This window comes from Pelobates fuscus, chromosome 3 (genome assembly GCF_036172605.1).
Source record: "Pelobates fuscus isolate aPelFus1 chromosome 3, aPelFus1.pri, whole genome shotgun sequence".
NCBI classification, from domain to species: Eukaryota; Metazoa; Chordata; class Amphibia; order Anura; family Pelobatidae; genus Pelobates; species Pelobates fuscus.
This window is the reverse complement of record NC_086319.1, coordinates 9,370,549-9,386,395: the sequence shown is the minus strand read 5'-3', so window position 1 is coordinate 9,386,395 and position 15,847 is coordinate 9,370,549. Positions and strand designations below refer to the sequence as shown.

Sequence of the window (15,847 nt, the reverse complement as noted above, 5' to 3'; positions counted from 1 at the left end):
GGAGACAAATACACAGAATTGCAGATAGGGAAGCTTGCAAGACTAAAGAGGATAGATTCTATGGAAAAGTGGGTAATATGGGAAACTTATAATGATAACTGAAGTAGAAGATTGGTCAAGCGAAGGAAATAGAGATAGTCTCACTTTGATTTAAGTTTCCAAAGCGAAACAGATCAGAAAAAGAGAACAGATTGGAAAACAGATTGGAAAAGAGTAAAACATTTAAGAAAGGTAAGTTTGGGGTAACAGCTGCTTGTATGCACTAGTGAATGAATAGGTGGGGCAAAATGAAAAAGCTCTAGTTATGTGATGGTGGACATAAAATATCCCAGCAAACAGAAAAAAACTGATTCCAGCATGAGCCAAGAGATGTGTCATTAAAGGAACACTATAACCACTGATATAAAGTGATCTGGCTTTTCAGACTTCGGTCCCTGAAGGTGTAGACCTCACTGGAACCACATCCTTGCTGCCTGCTACAGTGAGAGCACACCATATTACCCTAAACATAATACTCCCTCTTCCATGCCATGTCCCTTTATGGGAACATTTTGGAATTTTGTGGACAAAACACAGACAAAAGATTAAAATTCTCTGTAACAAAATGCTTACTTTATTTCTCAGTCTCTCGTTCTCCAAAGAGACGAGACTTTGCAACAGTGGGCAACTTTGGCTTTAGCATTAAATTTACCGAGCGAACATGAACTTTACAAACCAGCACTACTTAAACAATAGACTCGCCTACCGTCGCAGACACATTTCCTTACACCATGCCCCTCCCCGAACTCATCAACATACTTAAACAATGGATCGGATATTCTGGTGGACATTATTGTCATGTTCAACTCCCGTTGGTAAAACCTTCCTTACCATCTCATATATGCTGGGACACACTTTACTATAAAGTACCTGGCCATACACTTGCCCATCACTATCCCTTTAAAAAACTGTGCAGCGTTAAACCGCAAAACGAAGTTTAACCCTTTTGCTCCCAGAGCTGTAACTCTACGCACAGCAGCATCACTGAGGAGTCATTAGCCAGCCTGGAGGAACATGAGGCTGCTTAATATCAGTTCTGTGCATACTGGATATCCTTTAACATAGTCAACCCTCCCCCCCATGCTCTTTCTTCAGCTTCCTACATGAAGACAAAGATTAGAGACCAGATTATTAAAACATATCAGACATCTTAGCTTTATTTCTCGAATGATTGGATAGATTGCATGGCTCGCGCACTACAAATGCCGCCATGAACCAGTTCATTTTCTGCTATAATAGCCTAGATGGTATAACACCCCTACTTGCATATTTTTTTTGATTGGCAATTTCAGAATAGTGTTTACATTCATTCAACCCATACAAGTTATAATGAGTTACTCATCATTTGTGGCAGTAATTTGGAAATAATGGTTTTACCCAGCAAGAATGGCTCCAGGATTGCTTGCGTAAAGTGATTCTCATGAGTTCTGTTCTTCGCTGTAATATCGCTGTTTCATCGCTCTGTACTTTTTAAGATAGTACAATGCTTCAAGCTCCTTTATGACAAACTCTCCGCGACCAATAAGCTCCTTGATCTTTTCAGGATCTGTAACGTCCTTGTTTTTCAAGAACGCTTTTTTTAGTCTCTCTTTAAAGTAACTCTGGCCTTTTGGATATTCCCGTCCGAGGTACAAGAGCTTCCAATATTAAAAAAAAACAAGAATCATTAAATAAATAAAAGTCTGGCTCTGGAAGGAAACAGGAATGGCTACATTCTTCCACAAAACATGAAATAACTTACATTTTTATAAAGCTTCACCACGTCTCCTCTTAAGGGGTTGGCCATTTCCAGACTCCTCTAATAGATTCACTTGTTAGTACATTGTCCCAATCTGTGCCCTAAAAGATAGAGTTAGTTTAGCTACACACAGAGCGATATACAAAACTCTCCCACATTCTGCACCTGGAGGCAGTAAATCAGTGATATCCCAGTTACAACATTAAAAAAGACAATGCAGGATAAAATTTATTATTTTTCATGAATAAAATGGGTTGAAATAGTGTGAAAATTACTTAGAGATGGGTGTTCATGTGGCTTACATGCACATATTGTAGCAAGCATTTGAAGGGTACTTCAAACGGTGCATTTAAAGGGGGGGGCGCAGGTAAAAGCAGGCAGGAGCCACGTAAGACAGGTAAGATGGAGCCCTGTGGATACTCGCTGGTACCTGTGGGAGGAGGCAGGCTCACTACTGCCACTTCTGTTAACTCAGTGGTACCAATGGAAGAAACCTCCTTGGCTGTATTATTGATGTATCAGAATCTATTCATAAAAGAGAAGATTTATTAAAGAAATACATTATGAAGTGCAGTTAAAATAGGATAATCTTACACAAAGCACTTCAACAACCTGGAGTGGTCCTTTACATGTATTTAATGTGAATCTGTCAATAACAGACAGTAAATATATAGCTTAGCATAAAAAATGCAGCTATGTTACAATGCTGCCGCCCATCCCATGTGTTCCCTATTAAGGGTTAATAAGTATATAGGGGTGTATATAAAAATATCCCTCTGTCTCAGGAAAGATATCTTTGCCAGAAGCTCAAGGAAGCAAGGTGAATGGTCAGTGTAGGACCCATCTAGGGGGGTCTGCCTTGATGTTTGCAGGCGGGCATTCCCTCCAGTGGCCATTGGAGCAACTAAATGACCTCCATGTGTCTAAATATACATAGGGATTAAGGAGAGAGCGCAGGTAACTTTTTTCCTTTGTTTTTTAAGGTTGGCATTGGAAATGTCTGACATTGCATATGGAGCTATTAAAGTATTCACACCCCATTCCAGTGCTGATTTACTGCCAAGATTATTCATGTCAGTTATTTGATATGCACTGCTTTAGAGTGCCCACCCCTCAAGGCGCTGGTATGCTGGCTTTATTTCCAACCATTAGGATACTTCACTGCAGAGAGTGAGGTGTCCGCTATGTAGTTGCTGTATAAGGGGGAGATAGAGCTCCTGTATAAAGGAGGGGAGGGGGGGGGGGGGGAGAGATAGAGCTCTCTGTATAAAGGAGGGGGGATATAGAGCTCTCTGTATAAAGGAGGGGGGATATAGAGCTCCCTGTATAAAGGAGGGGGGGATATAGAGCTCCCTGTATAAAGGAGGGGGGGATATAGAGCTCCCTGTATAAAGGAGGGGGGGATATAGAGCTCCCTGTATAAAGGAGGGGGGAGATATAGAGCTCCCTGTATAAAGGAGGGGGGAGATATAGAGCTCCCTGTATAAAGGAGGGGGGAGATATAGAGCTCCCTGTATAAAGGAGGGGGGAGATATAGAGCTCCCTGTATAAAGGAGGGGGGAGATATAGAGCTCCCTGTATAAAGGAGGGGGGGGAGATAGAGCTCCCTGTATAAAGGAGGGGGGGGGAGATAGAGCTCCCTGTATAAAGGAGGGGGGGGGAGATAGAGCTCCCTGTATAAAGGAGGGGGGGGGGAGATAGAGCTCCCTGTATAAAGGAGGGGGGGGAGATAGAGCTCCCTGTATAAAGGAGGGGGGGGAGATAGAGCTCCCTGTATAAAGGAGGGGGGGGAGATAGAGCTCCCTGTATAAAGGAGGGGGGGGAGATAGAGCTCCCTGTATAAAGGAGGGGGGGGAGATAGAGCTCCCTGTATAAAGGAGGGGGGGGGAGATAGAGCTCCCTGTATAAAGGAGGGGGGGGGAGATAGAGCTCCCTGTATAAAGGAGGGGGGGGGAGATAGAGCTCCCTGTATAAAGGAGGGGGGGGGAGATAGAGCTCCCTGTATAAAGGAGGGGGGGGAGATAGAGCTCCCTGTATAAAGGAGGGGGGGGGGGAGATAGAGCTCCCTGTATAAAGGAGGGGGGGGGAGATAGAGCTCCCTGTATAAAGGAGGGGGGGGGAGATAGAGCTCCCTGTATAAAGGAGGGGGGGGAGATAGAGCTCCCTGTATAAAGGAGGGGGGGGGAGATAGAGCTCCCTGTATAAAGGAGGGGGGGAGATAGAGCTCCCTGTATAAAGGAGGGGGGGGAGATAGAGCTCCCTGTATAAAGGAGGGGGGGGGGATAGAGCTCCCTGTATAAAGGAGGGGGGGGTATAGAGCTCCCTGTATAAAGGAGGGGGGGATATAGAGCTCCCTGTATAAAGGGAGGGGGGGATAGAGCTCCCTGTATAAAGGGAGGGGAGATAGAGCTCCCTGTATAAAGGGAGGGGGGGGGATAGAGCTCCCTGTATAAAGGGAGGGGGGGGATAGAGCTCCCTGTATAAAGGGGGGGGGGGGATAGAGCTCCCTGTATAAAGGGAGGGGGGATAGAGCTCCCTGTATAAAGGGAGGGGGGGATAGAGCTCCCTGTATAAAGGGAGGGGAGATAGAGCTCCCTGTATAAAGGGAGGGGGGGATAGAGCTCCCTGTATAAAGGGAGGGGAGATAGAGCTCCCTGTATAAAGGGAGGGGGGGAGATAGAGCTCCCTGTATAAAGGGAGGGGGGGAGATAGAGCTCCCTGTATAAAGGGAGGGGGGGGGATAGAGCTCCCTGTATAAAGGGAGGGGGGGGGATAGAGCTCCCTGTATAAAGGGAGGGGGGGAGATAGAGCTCCCTGTATAAAGGGGGGGGGGATATAGAGCTCCCTGTATAAAGGAGAAGGGGGGGGGGATAGAGCTCCCTGTATAAAGGAGGGGGGGTGTAATACGGGGTATGTGATATATTGGGGAGTCAGAGCCAGGGGCCACACCTCCCGCTCACTAGTGCCCCTGTGACCCCCACTCTCTCACCTCTGGCGAACTTCCGGTGCTGAGAGGCGCGGGGTGATGACGTCATTGCAAGCTCCGCCTCAGTTACCATAACAACGGAAAGCTTCTACTGAGTGTCAACAGCTAAACCCAGCCATGGTGAGTAACAACCACCTACCGCATACCGTGTACCCACCCACCTAACCACTACCTACCGTGTACCTACCTACCCACCTAACCACTACCTACCGTGTACCTACCTAACCACCACCTACCGTGTACCTACCCACCTAACCACTACTTACCATGTACCCGCCTACCTACCTACCATGTACCTACCTACCGTGTACCTACCTACCCACCCACCGTGTACCTACCTACCCACCCACCGTGTACCTACCTACCGTGTACCTACCTACCCACCGTGTACCTACCTACCCACCCACCGTGTACCTACCTACCCACCCACCGTGTACCTACCTACCCACCTACCTACCTACCATGTACCTACCTACCCACCTACCTACCGTGTACCTACCTACCCACCCACCGCCTACCCACCCACCGCCTACCCACCGTGTACCCATCTACCGCCTGTGTACCCACCTACCGCCTACCCACCTACCATGTACCTACTGTAGCGGACTAGCCCCTGTACAAGAGTCTGCCCTGGTTTCCTGGAGGGGGCTGCTTGCTCGCCACCTGCCCAGTGATTATGGTCCCATGAAGATGGGACTCTTTAAACTATATGGCTGGGCTTAATGGGATATTTGGTAGGGCACTACTGGGCCTTTAAGAACCAGCCAGGGTCATCTAAAATAATATTGCAAAGACTTCAGACCATATAAGTTATGCAGCAAAGAACATTGAGCTGTCTGCAAGACTGTGGGTTGTAAAATGCTTTCGGTACTTTGTTCCTGTATATGAAGCATTTGTTTGATTGTTCACCTAGCACTGTACTGTCTCCCTGCATTCGGTATACAAACTTAATCTACCGAACACCGGACCACCCTGATGTGAAATGTGGCTGTAATTTACCTCCCTGTATGCTCGTTCCATTCCCTTGGTTTAAACGCACGAACACTCTGCTGTATTCCCTGGGGGGCCGCCATTTCGGCAGCCAAACACGTGTCGGCGGCCATCTTAAACCTGCGAACAGCGGTGTTTGGTCGTCGAGTGTCTGGAACTCAAATGGACACTCGACTAACCGAACACCGATAAGACCTCCAGGACTTCAGAAAGTGCCGATTGAAACACACGAACGGCCTGTCGTTCGGTAGGATGAATCCCACGAACTAGGGGATTCATCCGACTACAAACTTAACCATGGATGGCATAGACTTTCGGGACTTTTGATGCACGAACAGAGACCGACCGCAGGGCCAGATCTCATGGAACTATTTTCGGCTACTTTACCCATGCGGTCGGTCAAATCTTTGCTTCCTCATAACTCCCGAACCCCTGGTCTGATCTGGGTGATTTTTGGATATGTTCCTCACCCAGATCAGGGATACCAGGAGATTTAAAGGTGCACCTACCATATTTGGGGTACATCCAGGAATTGGGGAAAAGTATGTATTTTATAATTATGTTAACTGTTAAGCTTGATGATATCAGCCAATCCGCACTGACACAGGAAGCGCCTTTAGTGACTGTCTGAGTGTCTGTCACTAGAGGTGTCACTAGGAAGCAATGTAAACACTGCCTTTTCTCTGAAAAGTCAGTGTTTACATTGAAAAGCCTGCAGGGACAGGTTATAGACACCAGAACCACTACATTAAGCTGTGTGTGTGTGCGCCTGCTAGTGAGTGAGCTTTGCTTGCATGTGTGTGTGCGCCTGCTAGTGAGTGAGCTTTGCTTGCATGTGTGTGTGTGCCTGCTAGTGAGTGAGCTTGTGTTTTTATGTCAATGAGCTTATGTATATTAGTGAAATTGTTTGTCTATGAGGCTGTGTATCAATGAGCTTGTGTGTGTCAGTGAGATTGTCTGTGTCTGCATGTGAGTATGCTTACTGTATAATTAAATGTTTTACTCTGAAAGGACCAATATTTTATATTAGAAAAAGCTATATATATATATATATATAAACTCAATCATCTGGGGTGGCAAGACATAGCCTTACATATTACATGCGACAATATATGGCGCAATGACTTATGGGGCTGGCATAGATTTTTTTTTTTTCCAGGGCTGCTTTGTATCCCCAGTCCGGCCCTGACTGTACCCAGCCCACACCATGCTCCACATCCCTTGTACTCAGCCCGTACGGTATTAGGTCACTCCTACACTTAGCCAGTACCGTACTCCCTGCACCCAGCCCGTACCACTGTTGGTAAATAGCGTTCATGTTCTTGACCTGGAAGAGGTGCAGTTAACCAGAATTAATTTTTTGTGACCATTATTTTTTGAGTCTCATTGAGTAATAATCAGCGATCCATTAAGCAGTTACAGAGCTAATAGGAGGAATAACTGCTAGGGTTGCAACAGTAAAACCAATTAACAAGGAAATGCTAATCAGAAAGTGTTAGGTGGCCATACAAAGAGATTTAAAAGAAAAGTGGGTTAAGAAAGCATATATGGGGTGAATTGAGGGGGAAGCACAACATTATTCTGAAATTAATTGCTTGAAATTCAATATATGTTACAGTCCTCAAAAAGAACATCCGCAGCTTCAAAGAAGAAAGGAAAGCTTAGCAAGGCTGAAAAACTGAGACTGAAGAGAGAAGAGGAGGAGAAGCGGCAGCGGGAGGAAGGTTTGTGGCTCTGTATAGTGTGCTCTCTGTATACAGACCAGTCAGTCCCATGTATTCTGCTCACAGGCTGCCAGTGACTCTCTGTATAGAGTGCTCTCTGTATACAGGCCAGTCATTCCCCTGTATACTGTTCACAGGCTGTCAGTGACTCTCTTTATACAGGCCAGTCAGTCCCATGTATTCTGCTTACAGGCTGCCAGTGACTCTCTGTATACAGAGAGTACACGAACATAATGTGTCCGATCACCCTGATTGTTTGCTGTGTTCCTTACTGCAATGTGTACATTAAGCAGACTTTGTTACAATAAATCTTTACAGAGGAAGCTCGATTGCTGGCTGAACAGTTAGAGGCTGAACGACGTGAAAAAGAACGTCAAGAGAAAGAGGAGAGAGAGAGACTCGAGGCCAAGGTTAGTCTTTAGGTGTAGGGATATTGGCCAAGGTTAGCCTTTCGGTTTACGGATATTATCCAAGGTTAGCCTTTAGGTTTAGGGATATTGGCCAAGGTTAGCCTTTAGGTTTAGGGATATTGGCCAGGGTTAGTCTTTAGGCTTAGGGATTGTTAAGACCTGCAGTGGTTATAGTACTGCGGTCTTCTATTCCTTTCCCAATAGCTGAGCATAAGTGATTATAGCTGCAGTAGGAAGTAGCGGAATAGTAGAGATGAATGCAGCTTCCAAGACAATTCTCCCCAGCAAATGGAATATCCCCCAAACATGAGCCTAGTGTGGCAAACACAGCCACCGTCTATTGTTATTCCTGTATGTCTCATGTTATTACATATGTGTATACCACTTTAAAGAACCAAGCGTATGTGTATTATGTATACAGGGTTCTGGTGATCTACAGCGTTCGTATGCTGACGGCATGAAAACCGCCAGCATTCAGGTAATTGTTTCACGAACAGTGAATTCCAACACTGTTCGTGAAACGAACAAACTACCGAATGGAGACCACACTCTGGAGGTCGTGTGGCTCCCATTAAGGATTGCAACATTGTTGCAATCGGTAATTAAGAGGATTCAGGGTGGCCGTCGTTCGACTACCGACCACGCGGCGGTCGGCCATCTTGGATCCTTTGTTAGCCCAGCAGTATTTGGTCGTCGAGTGCCTGGAACTAAAATCGGCTACCCGACGGCACGAATACCGCTGGTCTTCCAAGCCATTCGGGAGCCCCGGTCTTTAGGTAATGTGTTTCTCTATGGTCAATCGGTAGTTTGAAGGTAACTTAGAAATAATGTGTGTTTCGTGCGGCATTCGGTTATTTAAGCTGGGATCTGAGCGGTACTTTCACGAAATGTGCGCTCAGACCCCAGCTATCTACCAAACGTCCATTCGTTCAAATCTAACGAATATTGTGAAAGTTATACATTTTTATATAGAATATTGGTTCTGTTGCACGAGGGGATAATCCAACTGTATATTCTAGTGGGAGTGTCCCTCTCGTGCAGCAGTGTATGATGGGAGAAATGTCCAGGTTGTTAAGTTCCCCATGTAGTCCCCTACTGTACAACCCCTGGAATTTTTGTAGGGAAACCCCTTGCATGGGGAATCCCATAAATACTGTGACCTGTGAATAAAGAACTCAGTTGACTCCCAGCCTATGTTTCGTCTAGTTCTTGGGAGGGAAGGATTCTTATAACGCTACCTGGAATATTGTATGCTGTACCTGTCTATGTGGATTATTGCCTGCTTTTCCAGTCTACCAGCGGAGACCTTGTGGATTATACTACCTCTCCGCTACACCTAGACTTCATGAAGGGTGTAACAGGAATGAAGTTTATTCATAACACACTGGCTTTTATGAGAAATCCTCCGGCAAGAGGACCTCCCACAGCAAACAAAGACAATAACCAATCACCATGCAGATTTACGGTAACCTCCGCCCTCCCTCTGCCTGGGAGATATTGAGATAAGTTAAGGAATAAATCAATTATCTCCAGGCAGAGGGCACACAATTTTCACAAAAGTTGGAATACCCCTTTCCACACAAGGTATCCCCACAAATTACATATCCCCTGATAGCCCCGAACTGGGGGACAAACATATCCAAATTTCACGCAGATCGGTTCAGGGGTTCTTAAAAAGTATGGAAGTCACATTTTACCGACCACACACGAGGCTCCTGCCCAAAACAGTTACACGAATTCAGCGCGTGCGGTCGGTCAATTCAGAAAAAGGTAAAAAACGAATAAAGTACCGAATGGATCCTCCTGGTGCATAGGAGCAATTGCTCCCCTTGTCCGTACAAACAAAATTACTCCTGGCTGTTCGGCAACTAAAGGAAGCAGGCGTTCGGTAGTTTCAGCAGTGGTTCATGAGGTTGAGTGTCCAATTTTAGTTCCAGACACTCGCGACCAAGTCCCGCTGCCTCCCCTCGTGCGAACAACATGGCCACCGTTTTCTGTTCCACGTGGCATTCGGCTATACGGACAGCGGCTGCCCAGAGAGAACTTAATAGACGGTTCTTTTGACGTTAATGAGCCAGGAGGGTGGTCGGTGTTCGGTAGTTTCAAACTACCGGACTAATAGATACTGTAGGAAAAAGCCCAAACATAGAAGAAAATACCTAACAAAAGTCTATTTTCTTCACAGGGATATTGGCCAAGGTTAGCCTTTAGGTTTAGGGATATTGGCCAAGGTTAGCCTTTAGGTTTAGGGATATTGGCCAAGGTTAGCCTTTAGGTTTAGGTATATTGGCCAAGGGTAGCTATTAGGTTTGGGCATATTGGCCAAAGGTAGCCTTAAGGTTTGGGCATATTGGCCAAGGGTAGCCTTTTAGGTTTGGGCATATTGGCCAAGGTTAATCTTAAGTTTTAGTGATATTGGCCAGGTTAGACTTTAGGTCTACGGATATTGGATCTGTAACGTAATACAATGTGAGCAAGATATTGCTTTGCTGCAGAGGGATTTGGATAGATTGGGGGACTGGACACTCAAATGGCAGGTGAAATTTAATGTTGAAAAATGCAAAGTTATGCACTTTGGCGTAAAGCATGCACAAGCAACGTATACCCTTAATGGAAGTGAATTAGGGATTACAACACACGAAAAGGACATGGGAATTGTTATAGACCACAAACTATGCAACAATGTGCAATGTCAATCAGCAGTGGCTAAGGCCAGTGAGGTATTGTCATGCATGAAACAGGGCATTCATTCTCGGGACGAGAATATCATTTTGCCTCTTTATAAATCACTGGTAAGACCACATATTGAATATGCTGTGCAATTTGGGGCACCTGTTCTAAAGAAGGATATTATGGCACTAGAAAAAGTGCAGGGGCGGGCTACAAAATTAATAAAAGGAATGGAACATATCAGCTATGAAGAAAGGTTAACACATTTAAACCTCTTTAGTTTAGAAAAACGTCCCCTGAGAGGGGATATGATAACATTCCTATAGAATGTAAGCTCGATCGAGCAGGGTCCTCTTCAACCTATTGTTCCTGTAAGTTTATTTGTAATTGTCCTATTTATAGTTAAATCCCCTCTCATAATATTGTAAAGCTCTACGGAATCTGTTGGCGCTATATAAATTGCAATAATAATAATAATAATAATAACATTATACAAATATATTCATGGCCAATACAAACCATTGTGTGGAAATCTATTCACAAACCGGACTTTACATAAGACACAAGGTCGTGCGCAGGGCCGGACTGGGGAAAAAATTCGGCCCGGGCATTTTTTATTCACAGTTGTGTGTGTGTGGGAGGGTGCAGTATGTGTGTGGGAGGGTGCAGTATGTGTGTGGGAGGGTGCAGGCTGTGTGTGTGGGCGCTGTGTGTGGGTGCTATGTGTTAGGGTGCTGTGTGACGGTTCTGTGTGTGTTAGGGTGCTATGTGAGTGAGGGTGCTGTTTGAGCTAGGGTGCTGGGTGAGCGTTAGGGTGCTGGGTGAGTATGTTAGGGTGTTGGGTGAGTACGTTAGGGTGCTGGGTGAGTACGTTAGGGTGCTAGATGAGTACGTTAGGGTGCTGGGTGAGTACGTTAGGGTGCTGGGTGAGTACGTTAGGGTGCTGGGTGAGTACGTTAGGGTGCTGGGTGAGTACGTTAGGGTGCTGGGTGAGTACGTTAGGGTGCTGGGTGAGTACGTTAGGGTGCTGGGTGAGTACGTTAGGGTGCTGGGTGAGTACGTTAGGGTGCTGGGTGAGTGTTAGGGTGCTGGGTGAGTAATAGGGTGCTGGGTGAGTGTTAGGGTGCTGGGTGAGTGTTAGAGTGATGGGTGAATGTTAGGGTGCTGGGTGAGTATGTTAGGGTGATGGGTGAATGTTAGGGTGCTGTGTGAGTATGTCAGGGTGTTGGGTGAGTATGTTAGGGTGATGGGTGAGTATGTTAGGGTGCTGTGTGAGTGTTAGGGTGCTGGGTGAGTATGTTAGGGTGCTGGGTGAGTATGTTAGGGTGATGGGTGAGTATGTTAGGGTGATGGGTGAGTATGTTAGGGTGATGGGTGAATGTTAGGGTGCTGTGTGAGTGTGAGTGTTAGGGTGCTGGGTGAGGGTGATGTGTGTGTTTGCAAGGATTGTGTATTGGGGGAGGCAGGTAAATGCCAATATTGAGTTTTTTTTTTTTTATTATAAAAATAAATATCCCACCCCCCCCTTCCCTTCTTACCTGTAGCCTGGAAGGACATCCTTCCCTGGTGGTCCTCGTGGTAAGTGAACTCTAGCCTTCGGGCTAGAGTTCACTCTCGCGAGACCGGGCCGGTTGCCATGGCAACGGCCCGGATCTCGTGAGAGAAACCCGGCGGAGCTGCAAGTTAGAGCTCCGCCGGGTTCGCCTCTCCAGGCAAGCTGGCTCCCTCCCTCTCTCTCCCAGCCGGCGGCCGCATATGGGCATGTGGGCCGGTGAGGGAGATCTTCTATCTCCCCACCGGCCCTTCATGCAACACAGCGGGGCCGACGCTCGGATAGTGCCGGCCCTGCATAGACCGGCTGGATCTCCTCGGCCCGTGGCCATCGCGGCCCACCGGGCATTTGCCCGGTTTGCCCGATGGCCAGTCCGGGCCTGGTCGTGCGTTTAGACTGGAAGAAAGATTTTGTCTAAGACAAAGGAAAGGTGTGTGTTGTTTTTTTTTTTTTGTCTTTTTTCTGTAAGAACAATAAGGATGTGGAATTCTCTGCCTGAAGAAGTGGTTTTATCAGAGTCCACACAGATGTTCAAACAGCAACTAGATGCATACTTGCAAAAACAGAATATTCAAGGATATCATTTTTCAATGTAGGGTAATAGCTGATTGATCCAAGGATAAATCTGACTGCCATTCTGGGGTCAAGAGCGAATTTTTATTTCCTAGATTGTTGCAAAATTGGAAGTGCTTCAAACTGGGATTTTTTGCCTTCTTTTGAATCAACCGCAAAAACCATAAGTGAGGAAGGCTGAACTTGATGGACGCAAGTCTCTTTTCAGCTATGTAACTATAGACAAGGTAAGTCTTTAGGTTTAGGCATATTGGCCAAGGTTAGACTTTAGGTTTAGGGATATTGGACACTTCCAAGTCCCTTCTTATGTCTTACCCCAGCAAGAATGCTATATCCAGAGCTATAACCAAGGCCATAATTACCCCAGCAAGAATGCTATATCCAGAGCTATAACCAAAGCCATAATTACCCCAGCAATAATGCTATATCCAGAGTTATAACCAAAGCCATAATTACCCCCAGCAAGAATACTATATCCAGAGCTATAACCAAAGCTATAATTACCCCAACAAGAATGCTATATCCAGAGTTATAACCAAAGCCATAATTACCCCAGCAAGAATACTATATCCAGAGTTATAACCAAAGCCATAATTACCCCAGCAAGAATACTATATCCAGAGCTGTAACCAAAGCTATAATTACCCCAACAAGAATGCTATATCCAGAGTTATAACCAAAGCCATAATTACCCCAACAAGAATACTATATCCAGAGTTATAACCAAAGCCATAATTACCCCAACAAGAATACTATATCCAGTTATAACCAAAGCCCTAGTTACCCCAACAAGAATACTATATCCAGAGTTATAACCAAAGCCATAGTTACCGCAGCAAGAATACTATATCCAGAGTTATAACCAAAGCCATAATTACCCCAGCAAGAATGCTATATCCAGAGTTATAACCAAAGCCATAATTACCCCAGCAAGAATGCTATATCCAGAGTTATAACCAAAGCCATAATTACCCCAACAAGAATACTATATCCAGAGTTATAACCAAAGCCATAATTACCCCAACAAGAATACTATATCCAGTTATAACCAAAGCCCTAGTTACCCCAACAAGAATACTATATCCAGAGTTATAACCAAAGCCATAGTTACCGCAGCAAGAATACTATATCCAGAGTTATAACCAAAGCCATAATTACCCCAGCAAGAATGCTATATCCAGAGTTATAACCAAAGCCATAATTACCCCAGCAAGAATGCTATATCCAGAGTTATAACCAAAGCCATAATTACCCCAGCAAGAATAATATATCCAGAGTTATAACCAAAGCCATAATTACCCCAGCAAGAATGCTATATCCAGAGCTATAACCAAAGCCATAATTACCCCAGCTAGAATGCTATATCCAGAGTTATAACCAAAGCCATAATTACCCCAACAAGAATGCTATATCCAGAGTTATAACCAAAGCCATAATTACCCCAGCAAGAATGCTATATCCAGTTATAACCAAAGCCATAATTACCCCAGCAAGAATGCTATATCCAGAGTTATAACCAAAGCCATAATTACCCCAACAAGAATGCTATATCCAGAGTTTTAACCAAAGCCATAATTACCCCAGCAAGAATACTATATCCAGAGTTATAACCAAAGCCATAATTACCCCAACAAGAATACTATATCCAGAGTAATAACCAAAGCCATAATTACCCCAACAAGAATACTATATCCAGAGTTATAACCAAAGCCCTAATTACCCCATTAAGAATGCTATATCCAGAGCTATAAACAAAGCCATAATTACCCCAGCTAGAATGCTATATCCAGAGTTATAACCAAAGCCATAATTACCCCAACAAGAATGCTATATCCAGAGTTATAACCAAAGCCATAATTACCCCAACAAGAATGCTATATCCAGAGTTATAACCAAAGCCATAATTACCCCAACAAGAATACTATATCCAGAGTTATAACCAAAGCCATAATTACCCCAGCAAGAATGCTATATCCAGAGCTATAAACAAAGCCATAATTACCCCAACAAGAATACTATATCCAGAGTTATAACCAAAGCCATAATTACCCCAGCAAGAATACTATATCCAGTTATAACCAAAGCCATAATTACCCCAGCAAGAATACTATATCCAGAGTTATAACCAAAGCCATAATTACCCCAACAAGAATTCTATATCCAGAGTTGTAACCAAAGCCATAATTACCCCAGCAAGAATACTATATCCAGTTATAACCAAAGCCATAATTACCCCAGCAAGAATACTATATCCAGAGTTATAACCAAAGCCATAATTACCCCAGCAAGAATACTATATCCAGTTATAGCCAAAGCCATAATTACCCCAGCAAGAATACTATATCCAGAGCTATAACTACCCCAACGTCATAACTATATCCAGAACCATAACAGACATGTTTGCTGCAGTGCGGGCTTTAATAAAATATCTTTCATGACAGCAACTGGAACACCGCCATGAAGAATTGGAAGAACATAGGGCGCTGCTCGACAACAAACTGGAAGAAGCGACAAGATGGAAGAACAAGCTTCAGATTCAAGCAAAGGTGCAACTTCTCGTTCCATAACACGTTAAATTGTATTTTAATATATATATATTGGAAACACTGCATATTCTATTCTGTTTATCCCTATCCCTGTATATTTATATCCAATTTGTGTTATCAGTGGGACAGATACATGCGTTGTGACGGAAGCCCTGACCCAACCATTCCTAAAGAAATAAACACTTTTATAAGCTTGTGGGCGAAGGAACAAAGCCAGGATTTCCAGACCGTGCTGAATAAAAGCAACCTAGTACTGGAGGTAAGTATCAACGTGGGAAGGGAGAACGTCAAACATAAATAAATGCTGTTAGCTCTATATAAATATAATATACATACACTGTATACCTACTGCACTTACTGTACCTCCCTCTACTGTAATGTAACCTGTAAAGTGCTGAGTACACCTGTTAGCGCTATATAAATATAATATACATACACTGTATACCTACTGCACTTACTGTACCTCCCTCTACTGTAATGTAACCTGTAAAGTACTGAGTACACCTGTTAGCGCTATATAAATAATATATACATACACTGTATACCTACTGCACTTACTGTACCTCCCTCTACTGTAATGTAACCTGTAAAGTGCTGAGTACACCTGTTAGTGCTATAT

At 44.7% G+C, this 15,847-nt stretch overlaps 2 protein-coding genes across 2 annotated transcripts in view; one reads left to right on the top strand and one right to left on the bottom strand.

Moving 5' to 3' along the window:
* Positions 1-1,167: 1,167 nt before the first annotated feature.
* On the bottom strand, positions 1,168-1,825 carry ETFRF1 (electron transfer flavoprotein regulatory factor 1). The gene is made up of 2 exons (XM_063445039.1): positions 1,781-1,825; positions 1,168-1,676 (listed from the first exon to the last, which is right to left on the bottom strand). The coding sequence occupies exons 1-2, from the start codon at positions 1,823-1,825 to the stop codon at positions 1,458-1,460; spliced, it is 264 nt and encodes an 87-aa protein (XP_063301109.1). The 3' UTR covers positions 1,168-1,457.
* A 5,537-nt stretch (positions 1,826-7,362) lies between these two features.
* The window catches only part of DNAI7 (dynein axonemal intermediate chain 7), a 32,576-nt gene continuing 24,091 nt past the window's right edge, over positions 7,363-15,847 (top strand). Inside the window, exons 1-4 of the mRNA XM_063446102.1 lie at positions 7,363-7,477; positions 7,796-7,887; positions 15,124-15,228; positions 15,350-15,487. Coding sequence (XP_063302172.1) covers positions 7,363-7,477; positions 7,796-7,887; positions 15,124-15,228; positions 15,350-15,487 — 450 coding nt within the window. The remainder of the gene's footprint in view (positions 7,478-7,795; positions 7,888-15,123; positions 15,229-15,349; positions 15,488-15,847) is intronic.